The 15,609-nt window shown below is 48.4% G+C and overlaps 1 protein-coding gene across 16 annotated transcripts in view; it reads right to left on the minus strand.

The window, feature by feature from the left end:
• The window catches only part of ank2b (ankyrin 2b, neuronal), a 354,512-nt gene that overhangs the window by 143,887 nt on the left and 195,016 nt on the right, over window positions 1–15,609 (minus strand). For 12 of the 16 annotated variants that reach the window (XM_079257622.1, XM_079257632.1, XM_079257629.1 and 9 more), the window contains exons 15-22: window positions 15,037–15,135; window positions 14,843–14,941; window positions 14,162–14,533; window positions 13,918–14,016; window positions 13,746–13,844; window positions 13,574–13,672; window positions 13,109–13,181; window positions 6,049–6,190 (exon numbers count right to left, since the gene is read on the minus strand). In XM_079257622.1, the coding sequence (XP_079113748.1) occupies window positions 6,049–6,190; window positions 13,109–13,181; window positions 13,574–13,672; window positions 13,746–13,844; window positions 13,918–14,016; window positions 14,162–14,533; window positions 14,843–14,941; window positions 15,037–15,135 (1,082 nt within the window). Of the gene's footprint in view, window positions 1–6,048; window positions 6,191–6,954; window positions 7,000–13,108; window positions 13,182–13,573; window positions 13,673–13,745; window positions 13,845–13,917; window positions 14,017–14,161; window positions 14,534–14,842; window positions 14,942–15,036; window positions 15,136–15,609 lie in introns of all 16 variants that reach the window. The other 4 variants (XM_079257624.1, XM_079257625.1, XM_079257630.1 and 1 more) reach the window with 2 other exon arrangements.

The raw sequence follows: 15,609 nt of genomic DNA on the forward strand, positions 1-15,609 counted from the left end.
TTTTAGCAGCTGTGTTGCTTTAAACAGGAGACTAGCATGCTAACAAACAGACTATGCTAACATGAAGCTAATGCTAACTGCAGTTACTGATTGAAAAATAGAAATACAACTGATTAAGGTTTGTTTTTAGTTTAATTAATACATTTAAATATTTAATTAGGTCCAAATACACAAACAAATTAACATTTTCAAACAAATTTTTAACTAGAGGGAGTTAGGATTTAGATTTATTTTAGACATAAAAAAGCAAAAGCAAAGTTTAACAAACAACAGAAAAGAAGTGCTAGGGCTTTACGTAAGGTATCAATACATGATTATGTTATTAATACACAATTATGTGTTATTAATGCCTGATTATGTTATTAACACAATTATGTGATTTAATACATTATTATGTCTTTTCTTTTCACTTAACTCAGTTTTATAAATACATAAATATAAAGCTCAACATCAGACGGAAACCAAACTACAAATCCAGTTTCATCAAAGAAAAATATATAAAAGCAGAATGTAGAGACAACTGAAGGAGCTTTTACTGTTTTAACTGGGAACACGTTAGAGTTAAACCAGTCATGTTACTGGTCCCAGTTAAACCAGTCATGTTACTGGTCCCAGTTAAACCAGTCATGTTACTGGTCCCTGTTAAACCAGTCATGTTACTGGTCCCAGTTAAACCAGTCATGTTACTGGTCCCTGTTAAACCAGTCATGTTACTGGTCCCAGTTAAACCAGTCATGTTACTGGTCCCAGTTAAATCAGTCATGTTACTGGTCCTAGTTAAACCAGTCATGTTACTGATCCCAGTTAAACCAGTCATGTTACTGGTCCCAGTTAAATCAGTCATGTTACTGGTCCCAGTTAAACTTGTCATGTTACTGGTCCCTGTTAAACCAGTCATGTTACTGGTCCCAGTTAAACCAGTCATGTTACTGGTCCCAGTTGAACCAGTCATGTTACTGGTCCCAGTTAAATCAGTCATGTTACTGGTCCCAGTTAAACCAGTCATGTTACTGGTCCCTGTTAAACCAGTCATGTTACTGGTCCCAGTTAAACCAGTCATGTTACTGGTCCCAGTTAAACCAGTCATGTTACTGGTCCCAGTTAAACAAATCATGTTACTGGTCCCAGTTAAACCAGTCGTTACTGGTCCCAGTTAAACCAGTCATGTTACTGGTCCCAGTTAAACCAGTCGTTACTGGTCCCCGTTAAACCAGTCATGTTACTGGTCCCCGTTAAACCAGTCATGTTACTGGTCCCAGTTAAACCAGTCATGTTACTGGTCCCAGTTAAACTTGTCATGTTACTGGTCCCAGTTAAACAAATCATGTTACTGGTCCCAGTTAAATCAGTCATGTTACTGGTCCCAGTTAAACCAGTCATGTTACTGGTCCCAGTTAAACCAGTCATGTTACTGGTCCTAGTTAAACCAGTCATGTTACTGGTTCCAGTTAAACCAGTCATGTTACTGGTCCCAGTTAAACCAGTCATGTTACTGGTCCCAGTTAAACTTGTCATGTTACTGGTCCCAGTTAAACTTGTCATGTTACTGGTCCCAGTTAAACCAGTCATGTTACTGGTCCCAGTTAAACCAGTCATGTTACTGGTCCCAGTTAAACTTGTCATGTTACTGGTCCCAGTTAAACTTGTCATGTTACTGGTCCCTGTTAAACCAGTCATGTTACTGTTTCCAGTTAAACCAGTCATGTTACTGGTCCTAGTTAAACCAGTCATGTTACTGGTCCCAGTTAAACTTGTCATGTTACTGGTCCCAGTTAAACTTGTCATGTTACTGGTCCCAGTTAAATCAGTCATGTTACTGGTCCCTATTAAACCAGTCATGTTACTGGTTCCAGTTAAACAAGTCATGTTACTGGTCCCAGTTAAACTTGTCATGTTACTGGTCCCAGTTAAACCAGTCATGTTACTGGTCCCAGTTAAACCAGTCATGTTACTGGTTCCAGTTAAACAAGTCATGTTACTGGTCCCAGTTAAACTTGTCATGTTACTGGTCCCAGTTAAACTTGTCATGTTACTGGTCCCAGTTAAACCAGTCATGTTACTGGTCCCAGTTAAACCACTCATGTTACTGGTCCCAGTTAAACCACTCATGTTACTGGTCCCTGTTAAACCAGTCATGTTACTGGTTCCAGTTAAACAAGTCATGTTACTGGTCCCAGTTAAACCAGTCATGTTACTGGTCCCAGTTAAACTTGTCATGTTACTGGTCCCAGTTAAAGCAGTCATGTTACTGGTCCCAGTTAATGCAGTCATGTTACTGGTCCCTGTTAAAGCAGTCATGTTACTGGTCCTAGTTAAACCAGTCATGTTACTGGTCCCTGTTAAAGCAGTCATGTTACTGGTCCCTGTTAAAGCAGTCATGTTACTGGTCCCAGTTAAACCAGTCATGTTACTGGTCCCTGTTAAAGCAGTCATGTTACTGGTCCCTGTTAAAGCAGTCATGTTACTGGTCCCAGTTAAACCAGTCATGTTACTGGTCCCTGTTAAAGCAGTCATGTTACTGGTCCCAGTTAAACTTGTCATGTTACTGGTCCCTGTTAAACCAGTCATGTTACTGGTTCCAGTTAAACAAGTCATGTTACTGGTCCCAGTTAAACAAATCATGTTACTGGTCCCAGTTAAACTTGTCATGTTACTGGTCCCAGTTAAACCAGTCATGTTACTGGTCCCAGTTAAAGCAGTCATGTTACTGGTCCCTGTTAAAGCAGTCATGTTACTGGTCCTAGTTAAACCAGTCATGTTACTGGTCCCAGTTAAACCAGTCATGTTACAGGTCCCAGTTAAACTTGTCATGTTACTGGTCCCAGTTAAACCAGTTATGTTACTGGTCCCAGTTAAAATTGTCATGCTACTGGTCCCGGTTAAACCAGTCATGTTACTGGTCCCAGTTAAACTTGTCATGTTACTGGTCCCAGTTAAACCAGTCATGTTACTGGTCCCAGTTAAACTTGTCATGTTACTGGTCCCAGTTAAACCAGTCATGTTACTGGTCCCAGTTAAACCAGTCATGTTACTGGTCCCTGTTAAAGCAGTCATGTTACTGGTCCTAGTTAAACCAGTCATGTTACTGGTCCCAGTTAAACTTGTCATGTTACAGGTCCCAGTTAAACTTGTCATGTTACTGGTCCCAGTTAAACCAGTCATGTTACTGGTCCCAGTTAAAATTGTCATGTTACTGGTCCCGGTTAAACCAGTCATGTTACTGGTCCCAGTTAAACTTGTCATGTTACTGGTCCCAGTTAAACCAGTCATGTTACTGGTCACAGTTAAACTTGTCATGTTACTGGTCCCAGTTAAACTTGTCATGTTACTGGTCCCAGTTAAACCAGTCATGTTACTGGTCACAGTTAAACTTGTCATGTTACTGGTCCCAGTTAAACTTGTCATGTTACTGGTCCCAGTTAAACCAGTCATGTTACTGGTCCCAGTTAAACCAGTCATGTTACTGGTCCCAGTTAAACATGTCATGTTACTGGTCCCAGTTAAACCAGTCATGTTACTGGTCCCTGTTAAACCAGTCATGTTACTGGTTCCAGTTAAACCAGTCATGTTACTGGTCCCTGTTAAACCAGCCATGTTACTGGTCCTAGTTAAACCAGTCATGTTACTGGTCCTAGTTAAACCAGTCATGTTACTGGTCCCGGTTAAACCAGTCATGTTACTGGTCCTAGTTAAACCAGTCATGTTACTGGTTCCAGTTAAACCAGTCATGTTACTGGTCCCAGTTAAACCAGTCATGTTACTGGTCCCAGTTAAACTTGTCATGTTACTGGTCCCAGTTAAATCAGTCATGTTACTGGTCCCAGTTAAACTTGTCATGTTACTGGTCCCAGTTAAACCAGTCATGTTACTGGTTCCAGTTAAACAAGTCATGTTACTGGTCCCAGTTAAACCAGTCATGTTACTGGTCCCAGTTAAACTTGTCATGTTACTGGTCCCAGTTAAACCAGTCAAGTTACTGGTCCCTGTTAAACCAGTCATGTTACTGGTCCCAGTTAAACTTGTCATGTTACTGGTCCCAGTTAAACCAGTCATGTTACTGGTCCCTGTTAAAGCAGTCATGTTACTGGTTCCAGTTAAACCAGTCATGTTACTGGTCCCAGTTAAACTTGTCATGTTACTGGTCCCAGTTAAACCAGTCATGTTACTGGTCCCTGTTAAAGCAGTCATGTTACTGGTTCCAGTTAAACCAGTCATGTTACTGGTCCCAGTTAAACTTGTCATGTTACTGGTCCCAGTTAAACTTGTCATGTTACTGGTCCCTGTTAAACCAGTCATGTTACTGGTCCCTGTTAAACCAGTCATGTTACTGGTCCCAGTTAAACTTGTCATGTTACTGGTCCCTGTTAAACCAGTCATGTTACTGGTCCCTGTTATAGCAGTCATGTTACTGGTCCTAGTTAAACCAGTCATGTTACTGGTCCCAGTTAAACTTGTCATGTTACTGGTCCCGGTTAAACCAGTCATGTTACTGGTCCCAGTTAAACTTGTCATGTTACTGGTCCCGGTTAAACCAGTCATGTTACTGGTCCCAGTTAAACTTGTCATGTTACTGGTCTGGTCCTAGTTAAACCAGTCATGTTACTGGTTCCAGTTAAACCAGTCATGTTACTGGTCTGGTCCCGGTTAAACCAGTCATGTTACTGGTCCTAGTTAAACCAGTCATGTTACTGGTCTGGTCCTAGTTAAACCAGTCATGTTACTGGTCTGGTCCTAGTTAAACCAGTCATGTTACTGGTCTGGCCCTAGTTAAACCTGTCATGTGACTGGTTCCAGTTAAACCAGTCATGTTACTGGTCTGGTCCTAGTTTAACCAATAACAGCACCTCCATATTGCTGCATCTGATTTTATATCAGGTGATAAAACGTCTTTGTTTCATCGTCTGACATGATGTTTATCTTCTGATGGGAAGGAAGCATTGATACTGGTTTTCTTTCATTTCCAGAGTGTCGGACCCTTCTGGAAACTGGAGTTGTACTTTTTTATTCCAATTTTTAATGCAGTACAGAAAACTGAACCCACAAGAAACCAGTCAGCACACATACCTTTGCATTCGACTACGGAGTCAAAACAAGGGAGACGACCATGAAGAATGAGGAAGATAGGTTGTAAAACACAGTTAGTTGTGTCATGCTGGAGAGGAAACTGCTGTATGAACACAATGAAAACCAGTTCATGCCCACGTCACAACAGCCATCTGGTGAATGTAGATCGTCTCTGTGTCGTCACATTGTTTTGGACGCTAAAGGCTAGCCGTCGTCGTTATGGAGTTATTGTTAATTTCCTATCGTTTCTAATCCAGCATGATGCTAGCAAACTTCACACTCGGAAACCAGTTCAGGCAGACATATGTAAAACATGTTTGTTGGTGATCAAGACCTGCGGGATTTTCCAAAATCCTGCTTTACAAACATCCAAAACTGCCAGGTGAGATTTAGCTCTCAGGCTTAGCGCGCGGGTTTAGCTAGCAGGTTTAGCTAGCAAGCTTAGCTAGCAGATTTAGATAGCAGGATTAGCTCTCAGGTTTAGCTAGCAGGTTTAGCCAGCAGGTTTAGCTTTCAAGTTTAGCTAGTATGTTTAGCTAGCAGGCTTAAGGCGCGGGTTTAGCTAGCTGGTTTATCTCTCAGGTTTAGCTAGCAGGTTTAGCTAGCAGGTTTAACTAGCAGATTTAGCTCTCAGGTTTAGCTAGCAGCTTTAGCTTCGCAGCACATTATCAAGGATCTGGTCAGTTTAACAGCAGCAGAACTAAAAGCTTCTGGTTGGAGGTTTCTGAATGTCTGCTGACAGAATGGGAATCAGACTGTGGAAATGTTTTCTCTTCATGTCAAAGTAAAAACCAGCAGACGCAGAAAATGTATGAACGTTGCCGATGAGCAAGTCATGTGATCAGTAATGAAAGCTGAGAATGGTCTACACATCCAGGGACAGAGGGTGGAAGGAGCATCCAGACATGGATACATGGAGAAATACAACAGTTACATGTGCATCAGTCTAATCTTGGTTTATTACACAGTTAGACTATGTTTTACCTGTCGGTGCGCCCCCCCTCCAGGCTGAAGCGGAGGTAGTTCATCCCATCCAGGTACTGCCCCGGCAGGGAGTCATCTCCCAGCTCCCTGAGGTCCTCGGCCCTCAGATACTCCCCTCCATCGCCCGTCATAGTGTCGTCACCTTCACAGAGAAGAGATGACTGTAAGAAGACTGGAGCTTTCCTGTCTGAGTGATGCAGACAGATTCCAGGTTATCTGGGGTGGTTTGCCACTATGAAATGCATCAGGTAGCCGTTCTAGAGCTTTTTACCATCAGATATCATTTTAGGAACTTAATTACTGATCAAAACTGTTATTATCAGACATGATCATGAAGAAGAAACTAACTAAATAAGAACATGTAATTCTGCTGTTAAGCCATAAAAACATGAATAAACCCATCATTTGGCTTCTGGCTACAAAAATAACAACACAGGATGATTATTATAATTAATTATAACCTGTACAGAGCAACAACACGTCTAACGGCCACATTATCAGATTCATGCTCAGTGTTTTCTGCACCACACAAATGAAGCAATGCCACTGTTTTACTGCGCAAGCAGCAAGAAGGAAAGATATATAGGATCCTTTTCATGCTTAATACTGTCGGTGTCTTCATTCATTAGCCTCGGTTGGTTCTTATCAAAACAACACACTGAAATATTCATATCTTCTCTTCATTATGATCAATTACAGCAGTTTCTCCGTTAACAGGTTAAACTACAGTTGGGCCAAAAATAAAAACAACTTGTAGAGTCATATAGATATGCAAATATCGTCTACTTTCTCGGGATGAGCATAAACTAAACAGCATTAGCCTGAAAGTGAAGCTGCGTTGGACTTGAAAACAGTCCAGGTCTGGCAGAAAGCAGGCTAGGCTAGCAGGACAAGCGAGAAACATACTGTAGTTTGACAGAGATGCCCTTGTGCCAATAGCATAATGGCTACCTAGAGAGGAAAATGTAAGAAAACAAACATCATTCAGTGAGAGTGTTTTGGTGTAGTTCTACATTGATACGCAGGATTTGGTACGACTAGCCTACTAGCTATGCCTTTGTGCTGCTAGATATCATTGTGTGTCGTATCTCTCCTTCAGTACTATGGAACGTCCTAGCTAAAGGCTACTACATCCTCCACCAACGCCAGAACTTTCTCCTTGTTCTCGAGACCCCGACAACAAAATGACGTCACTATGTTCTGGCGGACATGTCTGAGGACGTTTTTTTCTAAGTGGGGCTCCGAGAAGTATCATGTGATTGGTCGAACATGTGAGATGGGCGTGGTGAACTCAGAAATGGAAGGAAGCAGAAAGTCTGCATGTTAGCTGTTGGAGGTAAAACGGACTGTTTTGATCGAGGTGGCAAGAAGTACGAACATTTTTACGTTCATTAAAACACACAGATCCTGTCGCGTAGACACCCCATCCCGCCGCGTGCTCTCCCCACCCCAAACCCCCCCCCCCCCCCCCCCTGCTACGTACATACCCCCCTGCTACGTACACACCCCCTGCTACGTACACACCCCCCCCTGCTGCTTACACACCCCCTGCTACGTACACACCCCCCCTTGCTGCTTACACACCCCCTGCTACGTACACACCCCCCCTGCTGCTTACACACACCCTGCTACGTACACACACCCTGCTACGTACACACCCCCCCTGCTGCTTACACACACCCTGCTACGTACACACACCCTCTGCTGCTTACACACCCCCTGCTACGTACACACACCCTGCTACGTACACACACCCCCTGCTGCTTACACACTCCCTGCTACGTACACACACCCTGCTACGTACACACCCCCCCCTGCTGCTTACACACCCCCTGCTACGTACACACCCCCCCTTGCTGCTTACACACCCCCTGCTACGTACACACCCCCCCTGCTGCTTACACACACCCTGCTACGTACACACACCCTGCTACGTACACACCCCCCCTGCTGCTTACACACACCCTGCTACGTACACACACCCTCTGCTGCTTACACACTCCCTGCTACGTACACACACCCTGCTACGTACACACACCCCCTGCTGCGTACACACACCCCCTGCTGCTTACACACCCCCTGCTACGTACACACACCCCCTGCTGCTTACACACCCCCTGCTACGTACACACACCCCCTGCTGCTTACACACCCCCTGCTACGTACACACACCCTGCTGCTTACACACCCCCTGCTACGTACACACACCCCCTGCTGCTTACACACCCCCTGCTACGTACACACCCCCAGCTGCTTACACACCCCTTGCTACGTACACACCCCCCTGCTGCTTACACACCCCCTGCTACGTACACACACCCTCTGCTGCTTACACACTCCCTGCTATGTAAACACACCCTGCTACGTACACACACCCCCTGCTGCTTACACACTCCCTGCTACGTACACACACCCTGCTACGTACACACCCCCTGCTGCTTACACACCCCCTGCTACGTACACATCCCCCCTGCTGCTTACACACCCCCTGCTACGTACACACCCCCCCTGCTGCTTACACACACCCTGCTACGTACACACACCCCCTGCTGCTTACACACCCCCTGCGACGTACACACACCCTGCTACGTACACACCCCCCTGCTACGTACACACACCCTCTGCTGCTTACACACACCCTGCTACGTACACACACCCCCTGCTGCTTACACACTCCCTGCTACGTACACACCCCCTGCTGCTTACACACCCCCTGCTACGTACACACACCCTGCTACGTACACACACCCTCTGCTGCTTACACACACCCTGCTACGTACACACACCCCCTGCTGCTTACACACTCCCTGCTACGTACACACACCCTGCTACGTACACACACCCCCTGCTGCTTACACACCCCCTGCTGCTTACACACTCCCTGCTACGTACACACACCCTGCTACGTACACCCCCCCCCCTGCTGCTTACACACCCCCTGCTACGTACACACACCCCCTGCTGCTTACACACCCCCTGCTACGTACACACACCCCCTGCTGCTTACACACCCCCTGCTACGTACACACACCCTCTGCTGCTTACACACCCCCTGCTACGTACACACACCCTGCTACGTACACACACACCCTGCTACGTACACACCCCCTGCTACGTACACCCCCCCCCCCCCTTGCTGCTTACACACTCCCTGCTACGTACACACCCCCCCTGCTGCTTACACACCCCCTGCTACGTACACACACCCCCTGCTACGTACACACACCCTCTGCTGCTTACACACCCCCTGCTACGTACACACACCCTGCTACGTACACACACCCTGCTACGTACACCCCCCCCCCCCCTGCTGCTTACACACTCCCTGCTACGTACACACCCCCCCTGCTGCTTACACACCCCCTGCTACGTACACACACCCCCTGCTACGTACACACACCCTCTGCTGCTTACACACCCCCTGCTACGTACACACACCCTGCTACGTACACACACCCTGCTACGTACACCCCCCCCCCTGCTGCTTACACACACCCTGCTACGTACACACCCCCCCTGCTGCTTACACACACCCTGCTACGTACACACACCCCCTGCTGCTTACACACACCCTGCTACGTACACACACCCCCTGCTGCTTACACACTCCCTGCTACGTACACACCCCCTGCTACGTACACACCCCCCCTGCTGCTTACACACACCCTGCTACGTACACACACCCTGCTACGTACACACACCCCCTGCTGCTTACACACCCCCTGCTACGTACACACCCCCCTGCTGCTTATACACCCCCTGCTACGTACACACACCCCCTGCTGCTTACACACTCCCTGCTACGTACACACACCCTGCTACGTACACACACCCTGCTGCTTACACACCCCCTGCTACGTACACACCCCCTGCTACGTACACACACCCTCTGCTGCTTACACACCCCCTGCTACGTACACACACCCTGCTACGTACACACACCCTGCTACGTACACACCCCCCCCTGCTGCTTGCACTCTCCCTGCTACGTACACCCCCCCCCTGCTGCTTACACACCCCCTGCTACGTACACACCCCCCCTGCTGCTTACACACACCCTGCTACGTACACACACTCCCTGCTACGTACACACACCCTGCTACGTACACACACCCTGCTACGTACACACACCCCCTGCTGCTTACACACCCCCTGCTACGTACACACCCCCCCTGCTGCTTACACACACCCTGCTACGTACACACACCCCCTGCTGCTTACACACTCCCTGCTACGTACACACCCCCTGCTACGTACACACCCCCCCTGCTGCTTACACACACCCTGCTACGTACACACACCCTGCTACGTACACACACCCCCTGCTGCTTACACACACCCTGCTACGTACACACACCCCCTGCTGCTTACACACTCCCTGCTACGTACACACCCCCTGCTACGTACACACCCCCCCTGCTGCTTACACACACCCTGCTACGTACACACACCCTGCTACGTACACACACCCCCTGCTGCTTACACACCCCCTGCTACGTACACACCCCCCTGCTGCTTACACACCCCCTGCTACGTACACACACCCTCTGCTGCTTACACACCCCCTGCTACGTACACACACCCTGCTACGTACACACACCCCCTGCTGCTTACACACTCCCTGCTACGTACACACACCCTGCTACGTACACACACCCCCTGCTGCTTACACACACCCTGCTACGTACACACACCCTGCTACGTACACACCCCCTGCTACGTACACACACCCTGCTACGTACACACCCCCCCTGCTGCTTACACACTCCCTGCTACGTACACACACCCTGCTACGTACACACACCCCCTGCTGCTTAAACACCCCCTGCTACGTACACACACCCCCTGCTGCTTACACACCCCCTGCTACGTACACACACCCTGCTACGTACACACACACCCTGCTGCTTACACACACCCCCTGCTGCGTACACACCCCCTGCTACGTACACACCCCCTGCTACGTACACACCCCCTGCTACGTACACACACACCCTGCTACGTACACACACCCCCTGCTGCTTACACACCCCCTGCTGCTTACACACACCCCCTGCTACGTACACACACCCTGCTGCTTACACACCCCCTGCTACGTACACACACCCCGTGCTGCTTACACACCCCCTGCTGCTTACACACACCCCCTGCTGCTTACACACCCCCTGCTACGTACACACACCTTGCTACGTACACACACCCCCTGCTGCTTACACACCCCCTGCTACGTACACACACCCTGCTACGTACACACACCCCCTGCTGCTTACACACCCCCTGCTGCGTACACACCCCCTGCTACGTACACACACCCTGCTACGTACACACACCCCCTGCTGCTTACACACGCCCTGCTGCTTACACACCCCCTGCTGCTTACACACCCCCTGCTACGTACACACACCCCCTGCTACGTACACACCCCCTGCTACGTACACACCCCCTCCTGCTTACACACACCCTGCTGCTTACACACCCACTGCTGCTTACACACACCCTGCTACGTACACACACCCTCTGCTGCTTACACACTCCCTGCTACGTACACACACCCTGCTACGTACACACACCCCCTGCTGCTTACACACCCCCTGCTATGTACACACCCCCCCTGCTGCTTACACACCCCCTGCTATGTACACACCCCCCCTGCTGCTTACACACACACCCTGCTGCTTACACACACCCCCTGCTACGTACACACCCCCTGCTATGTACACACACCCCTTGCTACGTACACACACCCCCTGCTGCTTACACACCCCCTGCTACGTACACACACCCTGCTACGTACACACCCCCTGCTACGTACACACACCCCCTGCTGCTTACACACGCCCTGCTACGTACACACACCCTGCTGCTTACACACACCCCCTGCTGCTTACACACGCCCTCCGCTATGTACACCCACCCCGCTACATACACCCCCCCGCTACGTACCCCCCCCCCCCTGCTACACACACTCCGCCCTGCTACTTACACCCCCCCCCCCTTGTAACGTCGCTGTTATGGAGAACTTAACTGAGCTGATACTGAAGCTTTGTGGTAGTTTGAGATCCACCGGGGTCCTGTTAGGTCACCATTCAATAGCATGTTAAATAGCTTTTATTAATGTTTCAAATGCTAAACAAAAACATTTTGTTTTCCAGCAAAACTATGTACCAAATAGCCAATTTATTTACACCATCCATCCACCACATCTTTGTTAGCTATTAGCAGTTAGCGGGTAGCCAGTAGATGCTACGTCACAGAACAGGGTTTGTGGGTCCACTCATTTCCCATCATCCAGCTAGAAGACTTGGCTCTTCCATTTAGCATCACTCTGTGTATGTATAGATGGAGAACATGGACGTCTTTTTACAGATAATTAAAGAGAAAAATAGAACCCCCACCCTTGATAGCAACAGATTTATGCAGAGTTTACAAGGAATTAGGAAGAGAAGTGAGGGAGAAGGGCTACCTGGCTACCTGGCAATGTGGACACCTGGGTACCTGGCTTGACTACTATGAAATTTTACTAGAAGTACGGCTTATGCACTAAACACCAGTTAATTAAAAGACATTCAAATTGAGATTGTACTTTTATAAATATTGGAGTGTTAGTAATGGCACAGCTACAAGCTCATTCACCATGCAGGCATCAAGCCCTCACTTCCAGCACAATGCTGAAAACCTTCTGCATCGGTGGAGTCATTGGACAAAACATCATCATCATCAGCAGTTTTCCAGGCTGTAAGTGGACAGTTCTTTCACTCAAGTCTTTTCTTTCCAAGCTGTGGATGCTGGTAGACTCCCGGCAGTTTTAGTTTTTCAATCTAAATGATTCATTTGTTCATCTCAACACATGAATAGATCTGGTTCTTTATCTGGTAAATGCTCCACAGTGTGCTAGTCCAGAATATTTGGAGGTTAGAGGTACAAATAAGAACAGACTGCAGGTTGGGGAAAGGGTTAAAAAGCAGGCCTGGTTGAGGGAAAGGCAACTTATCTGGCCATATTGATCAGAGAGGAAACCTTTTCATGCTGAGGGAACAATCTGGGTTCCAACCTGACTCACCCTCTTCATCGGAAACATCCAGGACTTCCGTCATGGTTTCAGGCACATTCAGCTTGTGCTTCTCCGTCACCGTCTGGGAATAAAAAGGAAAAACATCAGCTCAGCTGCCAAACAGTACAGATGTAGCAACATCTGATTCTTCGTGACAAATCTGTCCAGATGTAGATTCAACTTTACATGTAAAAGGAAGAAATATGGTCTAAACCCACCATGTTATATAAACTAATCTCTGGCCTCGGCTTGTCAGCGGTACATTCCTACCACTGATGGTTTACGAGCAACGAAAGGTCCTTACTTCTGTCCCACTGCTGTCATTTCTTCACCGTGATGTGAAAATGAATCAACGTCCTCCATGGTCATCACCTTGTTTATCCGCTAAGGGTCGGCTGCTCTCTCTGAAGCCCCCCCATGTGGCTTAGTCCGGTACGTGCCCAGCCTAAGTTGTGCAACCTTCGCAGGACATACCGTTGTGGTTGTAATGATCTCTTCGGTGATGACCCTCAGCGTGTCCACCACAGAGATGTAGCCCAGCCTCCGAGCGATTCCCAAAGCAGTGTTTCCGTTCTGCTCATGAAACAGGCACACATCAGACATGCTGGCGGCCGTCGTGCGTTTGTGTGGCTGTGTGTTTACGCACCACGGTGATGGCGTTGGGCTTGGCCCCGTACTGCAGCAGAACATTGATGATGTGTGTGTTTCCTTGCTGGGCGGCCTGGTGAAGGGGGGTGTATCCATTCTGAGGAAGAAAAGGGGACATGAAGGAGCTCCGTGTGCTGGCAGACCCCATGCCAAGACATTCAGATCAGTACCTTGGTCTTTGCGTTGACGCTCGCGCCGTTCTGAAGCAAAAAGCTGACCATCTTGGCGTTGCCATAGTGACAGGCTACAATCAGAGGGGTGTACCCCAACTGTGGACCAAACACAAACCAGTTTTATATTCCAGCCAGGAGCACACCAGCTCAACAAGTTGGCGAAGGGAAACTGAACCACAGCAAGCTTTAAGCAGAAATCTAGAGATAAACATCGGACATGAAACGTCCTGAGGACTCCTACTTTGGTCTGCTGGTCGAGGTTGGCTCCGTTCTTGGAAAGCATCTCGGCTACGGCGACTTTGTCCTCCTGAGCTGCCAGATGGAGGGCCGTCAGGCCGCTCTGAGGACATCCAGCAGGAACATGAAGGAAAAGGACAGCAAAGAATTTCTCCTGCAGGACTGTGTTCAGGATTACCTTGGTGGGGACGTTGATCTGGGCTCCCTTGGCGATGAGCAGGGCGGCCATGTCAGTGTGGCCCTCCTGGGAGGCCAGATGGAGCGGCGTGACACCCTGCTTGGTCAGGATGTTGGTTTCCCCACCGTACTGCAGCAACACCGTGGCGATGTCCATCTGGTTCTTCTTAGCCACGATGTGGAGAGGAGTGTAGCCGTTCTGAGTCACAGGAACAGAGACCATGTGATCAGCATGATTAACCGATAGGGATCAGCAACAACCCAACGCCACAAGGCGGTCTGATGTCGGTCCCAAAACCTCCAGCCGGAACGGCGAGGCGGGGGGAGGTCACGAGGCGGGGGGAGGTCATTCCAGGTGCAAAGTTGGCAGAAAGATCTACAGACTGGAGCAATAAAACCTGCAGGTCCACGCAGAAAGTCTCAGGACATGAAACTACTTCAGAGTAGCGGCGGGGAGGAGCGGCGGGGAGGAGCGGCTCCTCCTCATCCTCTCTGTCTGCAGACTCACCTTGGCCATAGTGTGTGGCGACGCCCCCTTGTCTAAAAGCAGCAGCGCCACCTTCTGGTTATCGTAATGTGCAGCAACATGGAGGGGGGTGAGGCCGTTCTGAGGGGGGGTAAACAGTCGGTGATGCAGCAGCATAAACACGGTAAAAACACATTAAACTGTCACACTGATGATGGAAGTTTGCAGAAACTGACCTTCCCAGCAGAATCAGGAGGCGCACGGCGCTGCAGCAGCAGTCTGACGACATCCAGGCTGCCGTACTTGGAGGCCACGTGAAGCGGAGTAAAACCTTTCTGCAGGGAGAAACCAGCAAAGAGTTCACATGGAGACAAACTTGTAAAACTTTCTGTTGTGCTTAAAGAAAATAAACATTTTAATTTGAAAACGAAGGAAAGTTGCTAAACGTCTTCCTGGCTTTATTCCAGCCATAGAGGATCATTATTTTCCTGCTTTTCTCATCACTTGTTGATCTTTGGCTGCTCCTGATTGGACGTTACCGTCAGTTTAAGCTCTCTGATTGGTGGAAAGACAGGAAGTGTCTTCATCATCATGTCCAGGTGAAAATAGAGGTCTCTTAGCAACATGGTGGTGATGGTGATGAAGATGTGATAAATAATGGTGGATTTACCATCTAGAGTCTCTGAATAAACGCTACATGTTGTGTATGGATTGTAAACCTCCTGGACGGATAGAAAACCTCCGTAGACAAGCTTGAGGGTCACATGACCATCACCACGGCTGGAACCTGGGTTAAAGACTGAAACTGA

The sequence above is a fragment of the Telmatherina bonti genome, assembly GCF_933228915.1.
Source record: "Telmatherina bonti genome assembly, chromosome: 18".
Classification (NCBI taxonomy): domain Eukaryota; kingdom Metazoa; phylum Chordata; class Actinopteri; order Atheriniformes; family Telmatherinidae; genus Telmatherina; species Telmatherina bonti.